The sequence below is a fragment of the Anser cygnoides genome, chromosome 2, assembly GCF_040182565.1.
Source record: "Anser cygnoides isolate HZ-2024a breed goose chromosome 2, Taihu_goose_T2T_genome, whole genome shotgun sequence".
Taxonomy (NCBI): Eukaryota; Metazoa; Chordata; class Aves; order Anseriformes; family Anatidae; genus Anser; species Anser cygnoides.
The window spans coordinates 136,421,525-136,445,905 of record NC_089874.1 but is presented as its reverse complement, the minus strand read 5'-3'; the positions used below and the strand labels follow the sequence as shown (position 1 = coordinate 136,445,905).

General features: G+C 35.6%; 1 protein-coding gene across 2 annotated transcripts in view; it reads left to right on the top strand.

Moving 5' to 3' along the window:
* MMP16 (matrix metallopeptidase 16) overlaps positions 1-24,381 on the top strand; it is a 203,038-nt gene that overhangs the window by 153,756 nt on the left and 24,901 nt on the right. For both annotated transcript variants that reach the window (XM_013172388.3, XM_013172387.3), the window contains one exon: positions 20,421-20,559. In XM_013172388.3, coding sequence (XP_013027842.1) covers positions 20,421-20,559 — 139 coding nt within the window. The remainder of the gene's footprint in view (positions 1-20,420; positions 20,560-24,381) is intronic.

Genomic DNA, 24,381 nt, shown 5'->3' with positions numbered 1-24,381 from the left:
TGCGGCCTCACCAGAGCCGAGTACAGGGGGACAATCACTTCCCTAGACCTGCTGGCCACACTGCTTCTTATGCAAGCCAGGATGCTGTTGGCCTTCTTGGCCACCTGGGCACACTGCTGGCTCATATTCAGCCAACTATCAACCAATACTCCCAGGTCCTTCTCTGCCAGGCAGCTTTCCAGCCACTCATCTCCCAGCCTGTAGCTCTGCTTGGGGTTGTTGCGCCCCAGGTGCAGGACCCGGCACTTGGCCTTGTTGAACTTCATACAGTTGACCTCAGCCCATCGCTCCAGCCTATCCAGATCCTCCTGCAGAGCCTTCCTGCAGGAGAAGAGCTTTAATTCATGTAACTCAGGTTCTATGTTGAAAAGGAAGGAGAAAAGTGGCAAAAGTTCAGGGGGGATGTCAATGTATCACAGTAGACCAAGCCCATTGGAAATGTACAAGATGGATGTTTCATGGCACAAAAACAAGTTGTATGATGTCAAGGACAAAAGCAGGGAAGTGCTGGAATGCTAAAAAGTCATAGTTCATGTATTTTTGGTATATAGGTACTTTCATTGGCTGATGACAAAATATTTAAATAAAGTTTGGAAAATCTTTCAGTGTGCTTCTAAGTTAGGAAAGGACTTTAGCTACCATGTTTCACAACGTTAAAATGCACTGTCTGTACATCACTGTATGGGAAGCAGGTAGTATACTCCATACAGCTGCAGGGAAATCTAGACAAGAATGTAATCATGTGAGTCATAAACTTCCCAGAGTAAGACATTTAAAAATCCTCCCACTCATCTTTGAAAAAAATTGTTATGGACACAGTTTTATGTCCATTTGAAAGATGGCAACCCAGTCATAGCTACACTTATTAAGTAGCACTTACTAACCTACATGTACATTTGTGTACATACGAGTATCATGTATAGAAAAGTATAAAGAATTATAGCTATATATTACTAGGGATTTATTTACAAGAGTGCAAGTTTAATGTATATATATGTTATTGAAACTCATAAGCAACTTGAACTGATTAACAGTCTGTAATATCTGGCTAATAAAATTCCTATTATTTATGTACTGGCCTATTATAAATCATAACTTCAGAAAGATGCGTGACTCGATATCTTCAGCAGAGCCTTAGATTTGTCAGACAGAAAAGTACTATTTTTTTCCAAGAAGGCTATGTTTTCATTGGCGAACAGTGTAGTGTAAAAGGATTTGATCAGCAGCAAAGCAGATGGCACTGAGCTTCTCTCATGTCCATCATGTGTGCTTTGCTTTTAATTAGATACAGTCTGTCCTCTGAGGCCAAACAGTTCCGCTATAAATGTAGTTCAGATTTTTCTGAAGGTCAGCCAGCCCTTAGACACTGGTGTCTTTGTGGGCACCTTGATGTTGTACCACACAATCCTCTCATTCAATGCAAGTGATATTACCATGTTGTTAACATGTCATTGCCCACACCATCTTGACCTAAATAAACCCTCCCATGCAAAACTCATATTATTATTTCTCCTCAAGCCATTTTTTTGAGTGACACAATGGTACCTGCTGTTTGACTATCTCCTTAACACAAGTTTGAATGACATACTGCTGAGACATAACCTTAAATTACATACTAACATCTTTCTGAATTCTATTATCCCTGGGTGAAAAATAAGACAGAAACACTTGTTTAAATTCAATTTAAATTCAATTTAAACATAGGAAAGTACCTTCCCATTGTAAATCCTTACCGATCAAACACTGCAACAGGTTGTCCATAGAAGCTGTGGATCCTCTGGAGCCTCAAAACCTTTGTGGAGCTTCAAAACCTGACTGGACACAGCCCTGGGCTTCATCTGATTCTGCTTTGAGCAAAGGAGGGGGTTGGATCTTCAGTGGTGCCTTCCAGCCTCAGCCCTATTGTGATTTTATGTAGGTATTAAAAATGTGAGGACTAGAAAGGAATAGATTTGCAAATTGTCTCTGCATCACCTGCTTTCCCCACTCTCCTCCAAAGGAGGAGATTGAGCATTTCTTCATACTCCTCTGAATCCTCCATAGGTCCCTTCTAAACTCAGTCATTCTGTGATGCTGTGAATCCATTGAAATTTGACTGTTTTACCAATTCATGTCCCCATAGCATGTGATCCATTGTCTCTTTTAGGCTACAGCTCTAACAGGGAGTATCTAGTGAGATTTAATCAGGGGTCTGTTTTGTGACTGCTATGTTCATGTCAGGAGAAGGGGCCAGGCACAGCAGACATGTATGCAGCTGCTGATCACAAAGCACTAACAGAGGGGACTGTGGGGAGCCACCACCTCCAGCTGTGCAAGACAGATCCTCTCCTGACTCCTTTCCCTGTATCAGCTTTCAGGAGAAATCAACCTCCACTTCAAGGGTCAGGCTCTGGTCTAAAACACTTTATTCAAATACTAATCCTTTCCTTCTGTTCTCATGATGATCCATTACACCTACACTTCCTACCCCACACAGTCATCACATTAAAAAGATTTTTCACAATGGGGTAGGCAAAACTGAGCTCAACAAAATTTCTCAAATACTTGTATGAACCCATATAAAAATGTAGTGGTAGGATGTGGGATGTGTCTGTAAAGGTTAGACAGTTAAACATGAATGTCAACAAATTCTTATTTCTGACTTAGTTTTAACCTAATAAATAGTGGGAAAAAAAATGTGAGACTTACTATTTGGAAGCCAAAATTCCAAGAATTAGTCATTTTTGTATGTGCCTATATATATATATATATATATTCATAGAGTTGGTGGAATCTGAAGATCTCTGCCACTCTATGTAAAAGGATACAGTGGGTCAAATCTGTACATATTCTCAGGAAAATACTTGTAAAAATAGAATTATGGCTTTCTCTTACTTCACCCAAAATAATCCATAAATGATAACATGCTTATACGTTCTTACTTGTGGATATGTAGAATAACAAAAATTGCTATTTTAGTTAGTCATTGAATATAACTGTCACCCCTTCTTTTCCCCACATATGTCAAGAGTTTATTCTGAAACCTAGATGACCAGTAATTTAATTGTGCTTATGATCAGAGCAAGTTTAATATAACATCAAATGAAAGAAATACAGGAAAATTATAACTCTGCATGCCACTGATAAATATTGAAGAAAAAATCAAAAATATAGATAAGTGAATAAACATAAAAGACTTTGATCTGGCAAATTTATGTCTTATGAATAATGAAAGGTAAACAGAGATCTCAGTGAGGAAAATATATTAACATAAAAGCCCTTGGTGAGCATACCCATTTGAGTAAGTACTAACAGTGCAAATTAAAGGTGAAAGATCAAATCCTGATTTTCTTCTCACAGTTACAATGTTTACTTGTTACAGTCACTTGTAACTGTGAACCAATAAATTTTTTTACTTGCTATGTTACTACAGCAAAAACGTAACAAAAAGCCTTAACAGAATACTTGGGTACAAAATGTATTTAATCTTTTTAAACTTGATTATTTTCAGAGAATAACTGTTTGAATGTTCCACTGATGAAAAAAATATTTATGCAATAGAATAACAAAAAAATAATAAAATCAAAAAGACAAAAAATAATTACAAAATTTCACGGCAAGGAATTATTTAAAATTACATGGAGGCACCAGCAAGTGTTACCTTGGAATATTGACAATATTAACAATACATTTTAATTGGGGCTACATCTTAATGGAACCAAAGGGAGTAATTGGAGAAACATTTCAAGCACAAGACTTAATTAAAATTTCTTGTTGTACAAAATTGTGGCCTTTCAACTAATTTATGTAGAGATTTTGGGAAACAATTGTAATGATTTGTAATGTAAGCTTTTTCAAGCAGTGTTATTGATTAGTCTTGGAAATATTTGCTTAATCTTGATTTGCAGCTAAGGCTTTATATTCCAGAAGTATTTGTGTGTGTTTTAATTATTCATTTACTTTTTTTATTTATTGCCCATTCAAGAGGTTAAGGATCAACAACACAGAAGTTTAACAGAGATGAAAAGAAACGCATCTCATTTGTTCCCCTAAATTAGTTGTTTCCTGTGCAAAACACTGCACTACTAAGCAGTTGAAGTCTTAAATAATTAAGCAACATCCATGCACTTAGTTTTTCCAACAAATGAATGAAAAACCTTTTGCAATTTGAAAATCTACTAAAATATAACAAACTTATAATAAGCATTTATCAAAACTCTATATCTTCTTTTTCATAGCTTGAATATTTTTTGAAGTGCATTCTTCCTTGCCTACTGAGTGAATTCTTGGCCCAGCTAAAACTAATGTGAAAAAGTCCATTGACCTTAACAGAATCAAGATTTCACCAGAGTTAAGTACCTTTGACATGACAGGGAGACTACCAACTATGAGTAATAGATATTAGGTAAAATAACACAAGAAACAACACATTAGATGGTAATATTAAGCATATGAAATCAAGAACTGTTTTGCTATATAATGAGATAATATTGCTTGTCCAGTCTATAAATTGAAATGGGACAGGGAAAATTTGAAGTAATGATCTGACAAATCTGTCCAGTGAGAGTATCATCACTGAGGAGAACAGACTGTATTATTAGATCAAACAATATACTTGATAATAGAATTCAATGATTTCCCCTTCTCCCTAGCAGAGCACCAGTGTTTCTTTTCAATCGTACCATGATGGGGCCTTTGCAGACGTTTTGGTGATATCTGTCCAGCTCTATAGTCACCCACAGTCATTTACTGCTTTAAATTGTAAATTCACAGTTTATCTGTAGTCATATTTATTCTACAGTATCATATACGCACTGTTAGAAAGTCCTTCAGTTTCTTCAAGATTTAATCCCTGTATCTGAGTGACTAAGCAAAGACAATCAAATTTGCTCAATCAGATAATGGCAGAACAAGTAGGAATGGTTTTAAACTAAAAGAGGAGAGATTTAGGTTAGAGATTAAGAGGAAGTTCTTCACTCAGAGGTTGGTGATGCACTGGAACAGGTTGCCAAGAGAGACTGTGGATGCCCCATCCCTGGAGGTATTTAAGACCAGGTTAGATGAGCCTCTGGGCAACCTGATCTAGTGGTTGGTGTCCCTCCCTATGGCAGGGGGGTTCAGATTAGATGATCTTCAAGGTCCCTTCCAACCCGACCCATTCTATGATTCTAAATATACAACATTTTTATATCTGTGTTGTTGCAGCAGGTATCATTGTTGGTTGCTCTTTGCTGGATATTCCTGTCTCCATGGCCTGCTTTTCTCTTTGCCCATTTCTGTCAGTCTCAACTCTGGATCACATCAAGAATATATCTGTTTAGCCACAGATTACAGTGGGAACCACTGCAAACTTTTTCTAATCCTGCCACTTCCATGCGGAAGATTTACTTAGTAGTGCAGCATGGTACTCAAAGCCTGATTTGTACCAAGATAGATTTTGTTGTTGTTGTCAGCACAAATTCATAGATTACAAGTGTTAAACTGTGATCAAACAGCATGTATTAGTGTCTTAGCTGTTCAGGGGCTTGAATCCAAAATGACTCCCCTACAGAGTTCCTTACATCATGTCTTTCTCTATTTTCATATGTTATCAGCATATCAGAGCTTATTGCTTCATTCATTCACTAAGCAACATGAAAGACTGAGTTATCAGAAATCTGTATTCAATGCATGTGTATTTTTAAAAGCTGAATTTGATTATGTACTGGTCTGTACATCTTGGTCTGGACTAGTCACTTGTGTGGACTTCTCTGTCTCAGTTCATAAAATCATAGCATCATAGAATATTTTGGGTTAGAAGGGACCTCTAAAGATCATCTAGTTCCAACCCCTAGCCATAGACAGAGAGATTTTTCAATAGACCAGTTTGCTCAAAGCTCCATCCAACCTGGCCTGGAACACTTCCAGAGATCGGGCATCCACAGCTTCTCTGGATAGTCTCTTCCAGTACCTCACCAACCTCATAATAAAGAATTTCTTCTGAATATCCAATCTAAGTCTACCATATTTTTGTTTAAAACCATTACTTGTTGTCCTATTGCTACAATTCCTGATAAAAAGCCCCTCACGATCTTTCATGTACACCGCCATTAGTTACTGGAAGGCATAGGAAAAACATTTTGGGACATAGGGCTGGGATTTTTTGGCCTTCAGAGCATTTCATTAGTTGACTTCCACAGACAATGTCGATAATACAGAAACAAAGAAGGAAGATTAGGAAGAATTTATTTGAGTTTAGAAAGGTTGAGGTATAAAATTAAACACATTCTTACATTCTTTATAAATGTCATTTATGACAATGCATTCTAGAGTACAAAGGTCATTGCATCAAGGCAATGAAAACTGTATTAATACATATATGTGCTAATACATAGATGGAGTACTAATTTGGAGTACTAATTTCTATGTTCATACAGTGCCAAGAATAGTTTTGTGACAGTTGTTTTTGGTTAATCTTGGTGGATACAGTTTGGTACTCCCTTGTCTTCGTGAACTTTTGGCCAACAATAGTGAAGAGTAATAACATATATTTTATTTCCCCAGTAAAAAGAGACTTAGGAGCTTGCTGTATCTTGAAATGATACTAAATAAGCTCCCAGACATGCAATGGTTCACAGTCCACAGGCTTACTCATGTAGCTAAAATTTACTTTTTAATGAGTTAATCCTTTTGTGTTCTATTTGGACTTTTCCAGTCTTCTTTGGTTGCTGGTGGTAGCTAGCTGAGTTAAAGAAACTAGAAATGAGTAATTATGGCTTTGGCTTAATCATAATTTCTCCATTTAACTTTTTTTCAGTGTTTTTCCTGCCAGTGTCTAGAAACTTTGATGAAGCGGGTCATACTGTCTCTTGCATTCTCAATGAACTTCTGGTTATCTAGGCCCAGAGACAGCCCATTACATAGCCTACATTCCATACTGAATCAATCTCTATATTTGGGGGCAAAATTATAGACAGGGGATTGGGTTTGCTTTCCTCTGGCATTTTTGATTTTCAGAAAAAGCCTGATGACTCAGACACATTTGTATTCTGTTCACCCCTCAAGCAGATGTCCATATTACAAGTGATAAAGAGATAAGGATAGACAGGTAGAGAAAACCCAGTTATCTCAATTTAATTAGAACAGTTTGTCTTTTTTGCTTGGACAAAGTTAAGTCTGTCCTGAACCATTTTCAAATATTTCTATGTCTATTCCTTACAAATGTGGAGTCAACAAAGTCAGACCGATGAGAAATAGATAAAATATAATTCTGAAAAGAAATAAAAGTTATTGTGGAAAAAAAAAAAAAAAGACATCCAAGAAAGAAAGGAAGAAAGAAAGAAATCCTTATTTTCCACATATATATATATATATTTTTTTTTCTTATGGTCCAAGATAGACAGAAAAACAAATTAAAAACAAACATGGACAAAAATCCCTAATTTTTCTGTAGGATAATAGGCACTACAGTTGGTCTTTGGGATAGATGTGTTTTCAAAGATCTGTGCTATTATAGGTAAGACAGAATAGCATACTGCCAAGGAATACCATGCAACTGGGAACACATTTCTGAAAATATATTTATACTAATATCTAACCTATTCCTAGGGAATTGTGCATGTTTTCAAATCCTCTTGCCAATTTTAATTAAATGGAAAAGGTAGTCCAAAATTATTGATACTCTTTCTTAATGGAATAGCAAAGCAGGCTATAAAAGAATAATTTGAATAAAAGTGGACATACAATATCGTTGACTTGAGATATGAAGGAAGTTGTAAAATTAGTATTACTGAGATTTCAAATAGAATAGAGGATCAAATGTTTGTCAGAGTTAAGCTAGCAAACTGTTACAGAAAATTATTGGTTATTTGGTTTCCCGTAGCATCTGGAGGGGAATGTATTAATGTACGAGAAGTACCAAGAAGTAGGTGTTGGTAACTAGAAAAGCTGTGACTCATTTAAACGTGATATTCAACATATATCCCATGATATTTCCAAGAATCATGATAATGTGTTGACACAGCCTGTGTAAATGCAGGCCTCTCAGAAAGTCAATCTTCATTCCAACTCCTTTTACACTATGATTTGTAAAGAGACAAGGGAGAGCTACTGCAAAGCAGACATCTTCACCTCATATTGGCATTCAACTACTTATTAAACCTTTTCACACCTTTTCATTGTTTAACCCCTACACGGTTTGAAAAAGGGATCTATCAAGAATCCCTTGTTTGAATTATAATACATAGAGAAGCATGTGTGTTAATGCAAATGCATCATACTTTTTCCATTTGAGTCATCACTGTAAGAATATTTGCAGTTTAAATATAACATATACTTTAACAGAGCACTTTTTTTTTGTCCTGAAGGCCAGGAGATTTTTTCAATTTTAATAACTTTTTTTTTTTAATTATTGTTTTAAAATATACAGTTTTCTTATCTTTCCATGGTGCAGAATGCACCATTTCTCCATGAACTCATTAAACTCATTGACTTCTGTATGAACTCCCCAAGGATACAGGCAACATAATTGGGTTCAAGAAAATTTACAGATTGCTTGCAGATTGTTTTGTGCAATCACTACTGGGGAAATAACTAGTCAACTGCTCTGTCAAGGCCTAATGTTCATCCTGTGGATGAAGTGTTTTGTGCATCACACATGTGCTGTTACCTACAGAGCATTAGAGGGAATGGGAGCATTCCAGAAATTCCTGGCAGCAAGCCTAGATTTGATGTCTTCACAGGTCTTTTTTGTGTCTCTAATAGCTGGCTGTTTGTTTGTTCATATTGAGTAATCATCATGTGGCAATGGGAACATTTTATGGAGTCTAAGTCTTTTTAGTTATTTGGACAAAATCAGAATGAACTGAAGTGCCAAACTCAGTTAGGAATAAAGAGACCAAAAGAAGATAGCTTAGCTACTTTTTTTTTTTTCTTTTTTTTTTTTTTACTTTTTTTTTTTTTTACTTGAATTATCTAGTTGGCAAAGTTACAGCATTAGTGGCATGACTCATACTTGAGTTGTTACCATTAGTAAGATCTGGGACATCAGAAAAGCAATAGCACTGAGGACTATGATCTCCAGCTGCACCGTAGTGCAAGGTCTGCAACTGTCAGATTTGCATTTGGAATAGGTTCACTAAGCAAGTTCTGGTATGGAAGACTTTCCAGGAAGAGCTCTTGGAAGTATATGATAGTGATATCATGTGTGGAAGTCTTCCACATAAGGCCCAGATCAACTCGTTGTGTTTGTTACGGATCTCTGAGACTGCTGAATTTCATGTAAAAGACCTAGTGTCATCCAGCCATTGTTGGTAACCAAAGATACAGTGGCACATTTTAAAAGTATACTATATAATAGTTTTTCCTTGAACTAAAAGCATTCTATAGATACTTACAGGTTTTGGTTGCTTCAGAGTATTTTTGAAAGGTTAATGTATACAAAGAAAGGAAATGCATAAATGCCATGGCTACTGTCTACATAGCAAAAACAGGACAGATGAATATTCATCAAAATGTTTTATAAAAAGCTAATATACAATTTGATAATGAAGAAACTATAAAATATGTATATTTGAATAAGACTAGTAAGACTGAAAGAATTAAAACAAAGGATATAGTTAAAGAATTATTTACTAATGAGAACAGAACGGGAAAAAAAATGAGGACACATTTCAAAATTAAATATTAACCAAACATGCATCAAAGTGTTCTTAAATGAATTACTGCCATGGAATACCAAATACCAGCAGGAGCCCTAAGCTGTGCCTAATTTAGAATGAAATTGTTGATATGGAGTAATTAAAATCTGTTAGTTTGAAATGTAGAGAAGATTTTATATGTATATATATATATATATAAAAAGAAGAAAGAAAAAAGCTGTTTTCATCTGCACTGGCAAGGGCAAGAGCAGTCATTAAGTTAGGAAAATTAACTCAGAAATTAAGTTAACTAATGTACTGCATTTAGTTAATCCACTCCACCAAGCACAAACAGGGAAGGGCCAGGGTTTACATGAAAGCACCTCTTTCAAAAGAGAACATATAGCCATGGTTGTGGATGCCTCTGAAAGTAAGCTATGTTCACTGCATTCATTTAAAAAGGTAATTTGTCTGGCATTTCTGTATGAATAGTACCAAGCCTGTTTCCTTAACAAACAAATAAATAAATGGCCTGTTTGGGCACTTACAGTAGAATAAGATCTACTTTTAAGAGTTGATTTTATTTCTAACACATGTCTATGTGCATCTTATGCATCCGGTATCCAGGGAAGCACATGTAGTGTTTGGGTATAGTAATTGTCTCAGAATCAGAACCTAGTCTAAATATGGGTGTTTTTCAAAGCTTGTTGAAGAGTTGCAGAATTCTTGTATAGATTGTTGTCAGGCATTCAATATTATTATTTGTGTACTAGAAATAAGATCAGAAACTCCTGGCAAATATTACAATATTGAGCATTTCAGAATTGTCCTACAGTGGAAATTAGAAGAATTATACCTTTTCTAATGTAAGGGGCCACAGTAAAGAGTAAAGAGTACTCCAATTTTGTCCAATTCACTGTAAAACAAATGAATGTCTCTTCCTACCACTATTAAAAAATAATGTAGATGCCATGTAAAGGTATTATAAATGAATTATGATGAAAAAAATTATTGTTCCACTTAGGACTTTCTGAGAATTTAATACAGATCACCATTTTGGAAAATAAAAATACTATTTCCTGTAGCTCTAAGGAAAAAAATAAAAAACAATTGGCTGATTAGAAAACTCTCATTAAGTGGGTAAAATTGATCAAATAAATCAATAAATCAATAAGTTGGTTGCACAGCTGATGTCTTTAATTTTTGATATTTTTTGACAGTCACAGCAGAATGTTAGTTTCACTAGTTTCCACTTTTTGACCAGTAAACAGGAAGTTTTCCTTTGAGTTTGTTTTGTGTTTGTTGTTGTTTGTTTTGTTTGTTAGTTTTAAGTTGTAATTGCTATCATCTTGATCTTTTCTAGCTTCAGAATCTAGTGCTTGTTTTGATGAGAAAGTTAATATTTATGTAGTATTACAGATATTACAGAATGGCCCAATATGTTTTTGTCAACTATTTCCAGGGATAGAATATATATATACATATATATATGTATATATATATATGTTCATCCTCATAACCATAAATGAGAGCTATTTACAGTGAAATAGTGAATTTTTCCTCAAGTCATAATAAACTACACATGTAGAAAAGTAATGTAAAAAGTCAGAATTGTGACGTACGAGAGAAAGAATGGGCTCTATCCAGATGAAAAGAGAAATTATCAGAAGTGTAGGGGAAAATAAATAAATAAATAAACAAACCAAAACAGAACAAAGAGGACAAAACAATGCATTGACCATGAAATATCCTTTATTTTTATTCCAAAATATTTCCTTTATAGACATGAAATCATATGCTTTGCATTTCCAAAAACACTTGTTTCTGGACTGAGGTCTTACCCTTATTACAAAAAAAATGAATTATTGCCTTTTTTTTTTTTTTAATCAAGCATTGATACCTTCTTTTGCATCAGAACTTTTTTATTTTAAAACAAAAGTTGCCTACTTGGGGGACCTGCCATCTGTATTGTTCTCCTACCTGCAGACACTGTACACCTCAAGATTACTGTGCTAACACTGAGTTTTAAAATATTTTAACTTTTTTTTTTTCTGTTGACATCCAGTGAGATATAATTATTACTTCATTCTTTGATGTGAAAAAGTCCTTAACTTCCTCAAATCTGATCCTAAACATTGAAGTGTTTTGAATGGAAGAAAATTTAAGCGAGGAACAATGTTTTTGCCATTTCCTAAACAAGTTTTCCCAGGGGCTGCCAGGCTCAGCAGTGTTGTACAGTGGGGCCGTTGGAGCTGGATGGAACTGTCTGGAATTGGCCGTGCCTGACATGGGGCAGCTCCATCCTCTCCTCACAGAGGCCTCGCTGCCAGCACCTCAGCACTGACACACGGTGCAAATAGCTAGAATATACTTTAGAGAAAATGTAAAAGGAAGTTTATATAGAAAACAAGAAATTGAAAGGTAAAATAAAGGAGAAAGTACACATCTTGGGTTTACCATTGTCCAACACTAGAAATGGGAAAAATGGGTTGCAGGTGATAGTATTTCATTGAAATTGCTATAAAAAGTCAGGAGAGTTTTCAGAGGGTTTACTGACGTTGGCTAATCAACCATAGTTTAAAATTTGATGGTATTTTTGCTCCAGCTTCTCTCATATCTTCTCTTACTGCATTCTGTCTTCCTGGTGCATAAGACAGTAACAGACTTTGGATGAACAAGAGTACACATTACAATTTTCTTTAATTTAATATCTGTGAAAGAGATGTATACAGCATATTATAAACTGGGGGGGGGGGGGGGAATGCTTTCTTTTTTAAATAGCATTTAATCAGTCCAGCTGAGGATGGACAGTTAAAGCCATGTGCAATGTAGTACTTCCTATAAACAGCAAATGGGTAAGTCTACCAGTATCTTAATCCTACTCTGAGTCACAGGTAGCTCTATTTTACTCCTGGACTTGGTTGGCATAAACATACTGTTAAGAAAAAGAGTTCATCATAACAATGGCTTTAATTTGTGTGGAGGACGGTTTGAATCTAGTGAGTTGGTCTCATCTCCAGCAAAAAGTTCAGGATCTCACCATAGGAGGGGCTGAGGTGTTTCTGAGCAGTGTTAAATGGTCTGAGTTCACACAGTGGTTTCTCAGACCACATTGTTACCCCATTATAACCATGCTGTTATCTCAAACTCATTAGGAAAGGTGAATTGTTTCTACCAGTTCAAATAAATCATCTTCAGTGCATTATACATTCATCTATTATTGTCCTTGGTAGTTTTAAAAGAGTATTCTTTGTTCTTAAAGTGAATTAGCTTAATAATAAGTTGAGCTAAAATATCCAGTCTGTGTATAGAATAACCCATTTAGTTAATTGTTTCCTAAAACAAGCTAGATTGGTAGTATCCATTTAATGTCTGATTCCAGTCTCACTAGAACCAATTGTTTTCTTCTGTGTAATTAAGTAGGAACTGAAATACAGCTAATCTATACATTTCCTCACAAATCTTATGTAAAAATAATAATAATAATAATAATAATAATAATTTAAATACTCATTCTTATAGCTGAATTGTGCTAATATTTTTTCTTTTAAATCCCCTAGACTAAGTCTTTCTTCTGCTCCATTAAAATTATTTTGCAGAAAGTTGCTCGAAAGCATTTAATTTTTTTTTCTATTATATATACATTTCCTGTTATGTTTTCCTGTCCTTTAAGTCAAATGTTATAAATTCCAAATTCGTAATGTTGAAAATGGATGTTATGAAAGAAATAACCAAATGAGTAGGAACAAAGCCTATGAACCCACATGCTGAAGACTCAGTGGCAGAAACAGTATTGACCCCTAGACCCAGATCCCAGACATTGGGGTCCCCTGATGAAATTCAGATGAACTGATGAAGTAGATGTGAAAAAGTGCCTTTTGAGATTAGATCAAGATTTGCTAAAGGATACTCCTGATTTATCTTTATTTGGATACAATACATATAGAACATATTAAGGTGTGTAGTATGAAGCTTTCATTCCCACAGTCATTTGAAAGATAGTTTCTAAGGTTTTGTTTTCTGGTATCTTTCTCTGTACATAACTGGAACTCTTCTTTCTCTGTAGAAGAATAATTTAAATTTTCTAAACATCATAGTTTATTATTTACCATGTGCTGTTTTTGTAACTCTCAGATGGGAAAGAAATTACAGTAGTCATTTGTCTGAATTTTTCAGTTTGCCTCTACAACTTTGCATAGCTTCTGGGTATTTTCAGTCTTCCATTGAAAAAGGCCTGCTTTTTCATATGGTGAGATTATGGGAGAAGGCATGACCCAGTCTGAAACTTTTATGTGTTTTGTCAATAGTATTAACCTACAATATTAATTGGAATTCAGCATTTAGTTAACATTGATTTAGGGCAGATGTTTAGGGCACATTTATTTGCCTTTTCATGGGAAATTAAATAGGCCAAGCAGTGATCCCTGTGGAATATAGTCATGGTAAAACTTCTTTCTCTAGCAGCTATAGGTACTCAGTTTTTCAGTTTTGCATCTCATTCCATCTTTTGATGGTTGAATACCTGTAACAACACTGTATACATACTTTAACATTAAGTCAGAGTATTATTGACTAACTGAAATTCATACGGTACTTTCTATACAATGTGAGGGTATTTCACAGAGTTCTGCAGATTCCACATAATTTTTTATATTCGTAGTCAAAATATCATAATTTACAGCTGTGATATGTCCTACATTTTCACCTATCCCACCATCTGCCTTAAATCTTTTCTTTCCTTGTGCACCCACAGTGACTTTTAAGATTCCTTGTAAAATCATCACAAGTCCTAATTTCTGCTTAAAGGCAACTTAATCTTCATTGCCAAGTAGGTATGAAAGTTACCACTCAAAAAGTTTCCAATTTTTTCTTCTATTTAACTCTGTACTTTTAAAAAATGTATATCACCTTGGACAGTTTTTCTGTTTGTGGTGGTTTCACCTTGATAGATAGCTAAACTCCACCACAACTGCTCTCTCACTCCCCTTCTTCAAAGGAAGGGGGGATAGGAGAAATTATGAAGGAAAAAAAGGCTCATGGAAAAGGCTCATGGGTTGTGATAAGGATAATTTAATTAAAGGGAGAAGTGGGGGGGGGGGGCAGGGACAAGCAAAAGCCACACAGAAGCAAAGACAGAGGAAAAAGATATTCTCTACTTGTCATCAGCTAGAGATGTTCAGACACTTCTTGGGAAGTGAGGCCTCAATGCATATAGCGGTTGTTTGGGAGGACAGACATTTTCATAAGAAGAGCCTCCCCTTCTCTTTTCCCTTACCCAGCTTTTATTGCTCAGTGTGACACCACATTGCATGGAATATCCTTGTAGTCAGTTTAGGTCAGCTGGCTGCCCTAGTGATGTTTCCTCCCCACCTCTTGCCCACCCCCAGCCTGCTGGCTCTTTTGGGGGCCAGGGAGAGGGAAGAGAGAGAGGGAGTCTTGATGCTGTGCCAGTATTGCTCAGCAATAGGCAAAAAAATGGTGTGGTATCAGTGCTGTTCTAGCTACAAGTGCAGAGCACAGCCTTATATGGGTCACTGCAGGGAAAGTTAACTCCATCCCAGCCAGACCCTGGAGGTTTTTATTAGGTTTATTTTAGATCTCTGAGTCAGGGTTGGGGTGCTGCATGTCATTAAAGAATTCTAGGTGGGATTCATCAAGTATAAAATAAAGGGCAGAGCTTTAGAGATTTTGCAGCACATTAATGTTTTACTGTTGGTGATGGTTATTGGTTCAGAGATAAGGGAGAAAGCAAGGTTCTGAGAAACAAAAAATCTCCACTAATTTTGCACTAAAATCTCTACAAGTTTTTGTTGTGGTGGTGGTGGTGGTTTTGTTGTTGTTAGTTAGTTAGTTAGTTTGTTTGTTTTGTCTGTTTTTATGGATGAATTGAAATATCTGAAGATTGCTTTTAATTCTCCTACCATCAGTTCTGCCCCTTAAGGAACATGAAGAATGTTTAGGGTGAGAAAAAATACCAGGGAATGGGATTGAAACTCTCCTTCATCGATGTACAGATTTAAACATTCATTTTAAAAAAAAAAAGGGAAAAGGGGGGTGGGGGGAAGGAAAAAAAAAAGAAATTGCAGAAATGTTTACCAGCATCAAATAGAATGTTTTTGAGAATTCGTAGAATCAAACATGAAGAACACAATTTACCACAGTCATCACTGAAAAGCAAAATTTTATTTATTGTAAGAGTATTATATATTATGCATTGTGAGAGATTTTTTTTACTATAATAGTCTTCCATTCAAGATTGTCCACAAAGAAATACTTTTATGCAGAAGGTACTTGCTATTATCATACACACAGTACTACATTTTAGTCCCTTCATCTAATCACTAAGCTACATACATATGGAAAAATTACCTAGAGTATTTACTGAGAGTAGAATGATTTATGTACAATCTCTACTCAGTTTATTTTCTCTAAAAGGCTTTGTTGTCTTTTTTTTTTCTCAAAAGTATCCCATATTCTAAATAAAACAAATTCTGTAACATTCAATCTGAGTGACCGTTCCTGCTTTTTCATCCTACCATTTCTCCTACCATTTCTCTTTATCCATAATACTGTTTCTGAAGTAGCTTACACTCTCCCTGCTCAATACCCATTTTCTGATTCTTAGATATATTACTCTCTTTTCAATTCAATTTTGTCTGTTTGTCTGTTTGTCTGTTACAGTTCTGCTTTTTGAACTGGGAATAATTGTCCAAGTTTAATTTACTTAGTATGTCTATGGTTATAATATTAAATGATCCTTTATTATTCAAGATCCCATGTATTTGGAACTATTGGGTAACTACAGATGCTTACAAAAAAAAAGCATTTGGTAGCCAGCAAGGAAAGGCACTAAAAGCTTTGCACTCAATCCATGTGTTTTTTAGGCTTGGAATGGCAATGCATGTGACAAGTCATATGTTCAACCTGTCTGCAGGAGTTAAAGTGTTTTGGGGAAATAAAGTAATTAGAAGTATATTAAACCAATATAGTGGGAAAGACAAACAGTTTTTCAATGCACTATATTTCTCAAAAGAGACAAAATTGTATTTTTTCAATATAAGCAAATACGCTGAGATGTGTTTTGTCAGAGAAACTGTTTCAGGCTATTTACTTTGAGTGTAAAGGAGCTTTCTTAGAGTGAATGCACTTTCTCCAAGACTATTATTCTTTCCAATTTCAATAATAGCTAACTGCATTCAAAATACATTTTCATTACTTGTATCTGTTTATCAAAATGCAGATGATAACATTGCTAGTAAATATAACTTTGTTTAAGAAAAAATAAGTAAATTTAGTCATATGTGCTGAAATGATCCATTATTTCTATAAACAGAGCCTATCTGATACCTCAGCAAGATCTTGGCATCCACATGTTAGAATTTGTCAGCTTGTTTTCCAGAGTTTGAACTCTGGCAGTCTAAAATCATTGGGTCTGTTATGTTCATATGAAAATCAGCCAGGAAAGTTAAATTTACATAAGCATATTATCCTATCAATGTCCACCAACACCTATTTTGCCCATTCTTATATATGATCCAGACTGCCAGTTCTGTTTTCAGACATTTCCAGATACTTGCTCAATCTTGTCAGTCTGCCTATCTCTAAAAATACATCTATTGGCAAATAATGTGCCTGCTTTTTTCTATTTACATAAGAACATAAAAATGCTAAGATTATTCCCTTCCAAAATTTTAATTCTGTTTTCCCAGCTTGGGACTACACTGTGAAAACCTGAAGGGTCTTTACTGATGAGCAATACCTCATTGTTCCTTCTTATTATGATGACATGTAAATCAGCTGAAAACATCCCAGAAAAATAATGAGCTTGCTGGATGTATGAACTTCTCAGAGCACTTGATTGAGACAAAAAGCCTTTTTAGTATCTTTAAGTAACTACTGTAGTTCATGAACACCATAATGAAAATAATAAATCATGTAATAGCTACTTGAACAGAAAGGTTAATTTCATTAAAAAAAAAAAAAAAAGAACAAATAGTTCTAGAATTTTGGTACAATTTCTGGTTAGTGCTAGCAGGTAGCCCTTTTCTCAATCAGTACTTAGAAGACTGTAAATTGCAATACAATATACTGACAACAGAAAAATATTAAAGGAATTCAGGAAGTTCAGTGGGTCAGAATTTCCTGTAATGCTGGTACGGTTCCATTGAACTCTCTGAAGTCAGGGAATTTGTGCCAATGCTCATCAGAAAACCGATCTTGGTATGCTCAAAATTATGTTTCAGGATGCAATATTTAAACATTAAGGGTAATGACATACGAAGATCTTATTTCAAGAATTTATTTTTCCTAAACTTTGGTCAAACATATAGAAAGGTTTCCTGAAAATAAACAGAAAGATTGTAGAATGGATTTGGTCTACAAGGTAATTTTAACTTGGAGGGACAAGGATCTTGGATTAGATCTTGCAGTCAAAGTGCTGCTATTGTTGGTGATACAGAAAAGGAAAGAAGGCAAATGAAGGCAGAACAGCGAGCAGCTGTGAATTTGCTAATTGCTTATGGCTTTTCACACTGCATGTTGTTAAATTGTCATATATTTATTTCTGCAGATAGCTGTGGATGCTGTAAATTCGCACGTGTTCAGGAAGGAATTCTTAGCAATGAAGTGCTATTAATACCAAAATTATAAAATTTTGTTTGGGAACCTCCTGAACCGTAAATGATGGGTGGCTGGGAGAGAGAGGCATCATCACCTCTCTCAGAGGTGTCATCAGAGAGGTGTCATTGCATGTTTCCTGTGTTTTTATTGTTGTCTGTTAATTTCCTGGTGACTCGGGATACAGGATGCAGGCCCAGGCAAACCCTGATAGTAACAGATATCAGAAAGAATAGCTCACTGCAGCTTGCTGCTTGTTTGTAATTTTTTAAAATTCAGTAACTGATTTCTGAGATAATACCTGGCTTTTGAGGGTTTTGTGGGAATTTCGAGAAGACAAAGAACTATTTGACCTATTGAGACTTCCTGTTACATCATTTTTCCCTAAGTCACTGCTAGATTGATGATGCCTTAAAAATATGATGTGAAAATGCATTTCAATGTAAAAGTACTTCCAAATCATCTTTTTTGATGACATTTCCCCTAATTTTAATTTTTCAAAGCCCTTTTGTCTTATCTTCATGACCAAATAACAGAGGTGGACATCTGTTTCAGCGTTGAGAACACTTTTCAATTAGGCCTTCCTAAATGTTTTTATCTTCAAGCTGCATTCCCTCCCTTTTGCTCATACTGGAATTTAGTCAATTAATCCTAAAAAAAATTGTTTTGCTGACCTTCCTAAAACATTTTAATACAACTAACAATTGGAAAAAAAAAAAAGAAAAAAAGAATGAAAATTGTAAATAGGAGTCTAATGAGACAAAAATAGTGTGACTAAAAGATATAATAGAGTTTTATTGCTAGTGAAATAGCTAGATGTGAAAAAATGTGAGGGATTTTAGTGATATTATTTTCAGAGAGTTGCAACTCAGTGGCAATCAATGTTATATTTTTCAAATTGTATAAGCTATTCAAACATTTTTTAAAAGCTCTCAGAAATTTGGAACTGAAAACAACTCTTTCAATCTAAGACTCATTTATGCACATGACTAAGACGTATTTTTGTGTATGTATTGAGCAGTTTTGTATTTCTATAGTTAATACTTTCAGTGATGATTTATAAATTGATGAGTCGTAAAGATGAAAAATTAAATAGAGTTGTGATCTCAGGTTAGGAAAGATGATGAATGCAGTTCATCATAAGCCTGCTCCTGTAAAATACTAATCTTCTCTCTAAGCTGTGCCAGTTTCCACAAGAGCACAGATCTCTTTTGCTTTGCAAGTTGATCCGTACAGAAAGAATGCTGAACTGCCATGTAAAACAACTGTGACAGATATCTGACAGGATAGCACTTTGTCATTTAAGGGGAGTTGTTTTGTTTTATATAAAATTAATATTATAAGACTGTGAAAATGTGTCTAAAAAGTGAAATATTCTATTAGAGTTCCTTTGCCAACTAGAACTGTTTCTGTTATACCTCTTCAGCTCTTACCATAACGCTGTCTTTATCAAAGCCCACCTAATTTGTCATGTGCTCATTCCTCAACTTGAACATTCCTCATTCCTCAACAATGTACCTTCCATATGATTCTCACTTAAAGCAATAGCATATCTTAACAGAGAGAAGCTATTTTAAGTGTCAACAACATAAGAGAGATTTACCAGGATACTGGATTTAACACGTATAATTGGCTGTAATATTAAATTTTGTGCATGTAAAGACTGCAAATCTTCACTACAGTAGAGTTGCCATCAAAGTTCTTATTCTTATGAATAAGATTCATAAGAATATTCATTCTTATGGGGCTGTCGTAGCAAAGTTACACTACTGTAATGTTAATCTACCAACCTTTCACTCTTAGGAGCCACTGCAGAAAAATGACTTGCAGAATTGGTTGATCACATGTATACATACAGCTCAGTCTATAAGCACTTGTAGTCGGCCTGCAAGTTTTAAGTCTGTTCCCTTACTGGAATGATGTTGAGAAGGTTGCATCATAATGTACAGTACTCTGTACATTCTGACAAAGGTTATCTGCACCACACACAGAGTTCACATGGGAAGTTTATTCTAACCTTAGGGAACAAATAGTTCTGACACATTGGTAATGTGGGGAGGTGACATATGCAAATACGAATATAGTTATGCAAACAGCAAAGATTCTGCTCTAAAAATGCTAGGATAGGCTGTTCAGTATTTCCAGGACAGCAACTGAACATATACAAATGCCTGAAAGCATAGTAAGAGGTGTATATTTGGTTTCCAGGATCAGTGGTTTTGGCGAGTCAGAAACAACAGGGTGATGGATGGATACCCCATGCAGATTACCTATTTCTGGAGAGGACTGCCTCCCAGCATTGATGCAGTTTATGAAAACAGTGACGGGAATTTTGTCTTCTTTAAAGGTAAGAAAAGCCAGACTTTGTGTAATACTTTTGACTGTGATGGTTTTTTTTGGAACATACTTACTTATTTGTATTAATGGTTTGTAAATAATGTTAGAAATTTGTAGCTAACTAAAGAGTATATGAGTTATGTTTTCTCATCCTGTCTACTGCAGCTTTAATTTATGCTTACCCTTCAGAGTATCAGATCATTTACTCTGACATATTCCGTAAAAATTTAGAAGCATAAACACAAGACCTTGCAATGCAGTGATCTATGATGAAATCTTTTTTTTGGAAAATGTGGATCAGAAGCAAGAATGAACACAGTTGCCTATGTTTTCATGTTGTTCTCCTTGCTCTTCTTTCTTTTTACAAATGATATTTGCATATATATATTTAAATGGCAGCTGATCTACATATATCTTACTGTATTGCACTGTACTTATTTCATATGAGAACTGTGATGTTAGGAATTTCAGGTGGGAAATGAATTCATAACAAGTATATTATTCATAGATGTATCAAGTATTTTTGTAAAAGTATAAACTCCAGAAAATGTTGTATGGATTGAATTATTGCTAATAATTCTTTTCAGTTTCACTCCCAGTGTCAGTGGTTCTTTAAATCTAATTTAGATTTAAATCTAGATTTAGATTTAATGAGCAAAATTAACAAATTTATATTGTCCTATATGATAAATAAATACCCATATAGCAATTAAAGAGTAAAAACCATGTAAAATATGTTTTATAATATAATGTTTTAGGAGAAGAAATAAGAAACTTCATAGGTATTTGTAAAACTTCAGCTTTTATTTGTGTTGTGAGTGATTCACTTGTTAAACTTATCACAAAAAGGTAGAAAAAATGTTTTTTAAATTGTTATATCATAGATTAATCCTTTTTTTAAAAGCAGAAACATTAACAGGGAGATAGAAGTAATATTTCATTCACTATGGAAATGTTATCGCCTTTAAAATGCTAAATGGAAAATGCTTAATAACATGCAGAAATACTACATAATAGTACAATGAAGATGAACTTTATGTTCTACTAATAGCCAAACAATTTTTTTTGTGTGTGTGAATTGCAAGATATATTACATTCCATGTTGTATTTTCTATTTGCACGACTTCAAAAGTATATATATTTTTATTTATGTTACCATAAAATAAACTTAATGTCATAAACTGGGAAGTCAATAAGATCAGGAATCATGATGAAAGTATCACCAAATCTGCATTCCTCTATTTGATTTTTGTGTCTGCTGGTCATGCAAGGACAGAGGGATTATTCTGTACATTCTCCTTTGCTCATCATTGTTACATAGAGCAAAGGAACCATTCTGTGCATGTCAGACCTCTTCCTTGATAATTCTGGGATCCCCACTGCTTGACCTTCAGGCAGAAATGATCAAGCTAGCCTTACCTTTGCTTTCCTTTCATTTCCTTCCCTGTGACCTAAAAATATTTTATTATTTAAATCTTTATCCAGTGCTGACTGACTCGTGTTAGGCCCTGGAGGAATGGGTTGATTCAACAATCTGTACATTACAGATAACAAAACAACAGGAGGGGCTAAGAGGATTTTTTTCATTTTTTTTTTACCTGTGAAATGAAATAATCTAGATTAATTAAAGCAAACAGAAGCAACAAGATGGTGTTCCTATAAGTCAGAAAACTATGTTCTTTTCCATCTTCCTTATCCCCAGTGTATGCTCTCTGAGTTCAGACCAGATGATTTTGTGCCTTATAGATGACATCATACGCTTGGATTTTGCTACAGATATTTTTCCACTTGCTTTTCATTCAAAGTTCCTTTCTTTGTTGTTGTTGTCTTTTATTTTGTTTTATTTTGTTTTTCAATGACATCTGTATTGTTCCGTTGTTTGCCAAAGTCAAAAATACTACTATTTTCTTTTTTGATTTTTTTTTCTGAATTTTTGCTTCTCAGTCATGAAGAATAAGCTCTTCATGATTTTCAATATCTACCTGATGGTGTTTGTCCACCAGTGTAATTCATGTTTTCCTGCTGCCACAGAATCAATAGGCTCATCTGAGTCTTTTCTGTGCATGTCCTTGAAAATTCCTGCTAACCAAGGATCTCAGCTGATTTGTGAAACATGATTGCAGAAGTCTGTAGATAGCAATCCTCATCTCGTTTCTTCCATTCCCTTACAAAATTTCTTCCTGGGAAAATAGTATATGTCTTCCTCCCAAGGTTGCTAGCAATAGACAAGCTGATTGTTGCTGAGATGATGAGCAAATAGAACATGTTACCTAGGTAGTATGCTTTACCAATGGAAAAAAATGGTGTAAGTTAGTTCTAGGAGGATCTCTAAATCTGAAGTTTGTCATACAGATATGTTCACAAAGCACAGATCTAAGCCGACATTTATGTCCATTATTCAGAGAAAAAAAAAATAGAATCAATGGAGTGAATGCCATCACAAGGCTTGGACGGGGTTAACATCACAGTGTGCTCAGAAAACACTCACCAGATCACCTCACTTTAAGACTGATCAGTTCTTCACCACAAATTGTCATGATCAAGTGACGACAGCATTGACTTGCAGGTTTTTAAATAAAGCCTCCAATACTTCTTCTGAAGTTGTCAGTAACATCCAGCATTTTCCAATAAATTATAGAGTATTCAACCTCAGCTATGTGCTGGAGAAACATGTCAGTGTGTAAATATCCTCCCTTCAGAACTCCCTTCTCAAGGCACACCTTACATCTCCGTTGCTCTCTTTCACTCACTTTGGAGGCTTTGTTCCTATTGTGAATGTCCTGGTTTCAGTTAGGACAGCTGGTAGGGTGCTATGTTTTGGATTAGGATGAGAAGAGTGCTGATAACATGCTGATGTTTTAATTGTTGCAGAGCAGTGCTTACACCAAGCCAAGGACTTTTCAGCTTCTCACTCTGTGCTGCCAGCGGGCAGGCTGGGGGTGCAGCGGGAGCTGGGAGGGGACAGACCCAGGACAGCTGACCCAAACTGGCCAAAGGGGTATTCCATACCATCTGACGTCATGCTAAACAATATATAGGGGTGGCTGGCCGGGGCGGGGGACGGCTGCTCAGGGATAGGCTGGGCATCGGTCAGCGGGTGGTGAGCAATTGCATTGTGCATCACTTGTTTCGTACACATTATTATTAGTAATACTATTATTATTATTATTATTTTCCTGTCTTAATAAACTGTATTTATCTCAACTCACAGGCTTCACTTTCCCGTTTCTCTACCCCATCCCAGAGAGGGAGGGGGAAGGGTGAGCAAACGGCTGTGTGGTGTTTAGCTGCCGGCTGGGTTAAACCACAACAGTCCTTTTGGTGCCCAACATGGGGCTCGAACCCACGACCCTGAGATTAAGAGTCTCATGCTGGTAGCTTGTTGTACAGTGGGGCTTCTTCAGCACAGACCACCTCCTCCTCTGATGATATCCCAAAGTATTTGCCTTCTGGCCAGTCCATAATCACTTCCAAGATTCCAGGGCGACTGGGGTTTCCTATTCGAGCCCACTGAGTAATCAGTGCAACCCACTTGCTCCATGTAGCATCAGTTGCATGATGTGTAGAGGGGACCCTTCCTTTGAACATCCAGCCTAGTACTGGCAGTCGGGGTGCCAGGAGAAGCTGCGCTTCAGTACCGACCACTTCCGAAGCAGATCAAACTCCTTCATATGCTGCTAATATCTCCTTTTCGGTTGGAGTATAGTGGGCCTCAGATCCTCTGTATCCTCGACTCCAAACTGAAACCAGGACAGTGAAACAGGGTCTGGACATCTTCCATGATTGAACCGTTTTCCACTTCTGCTTTCTTTTTTGTGGAGCAATGCCTCCA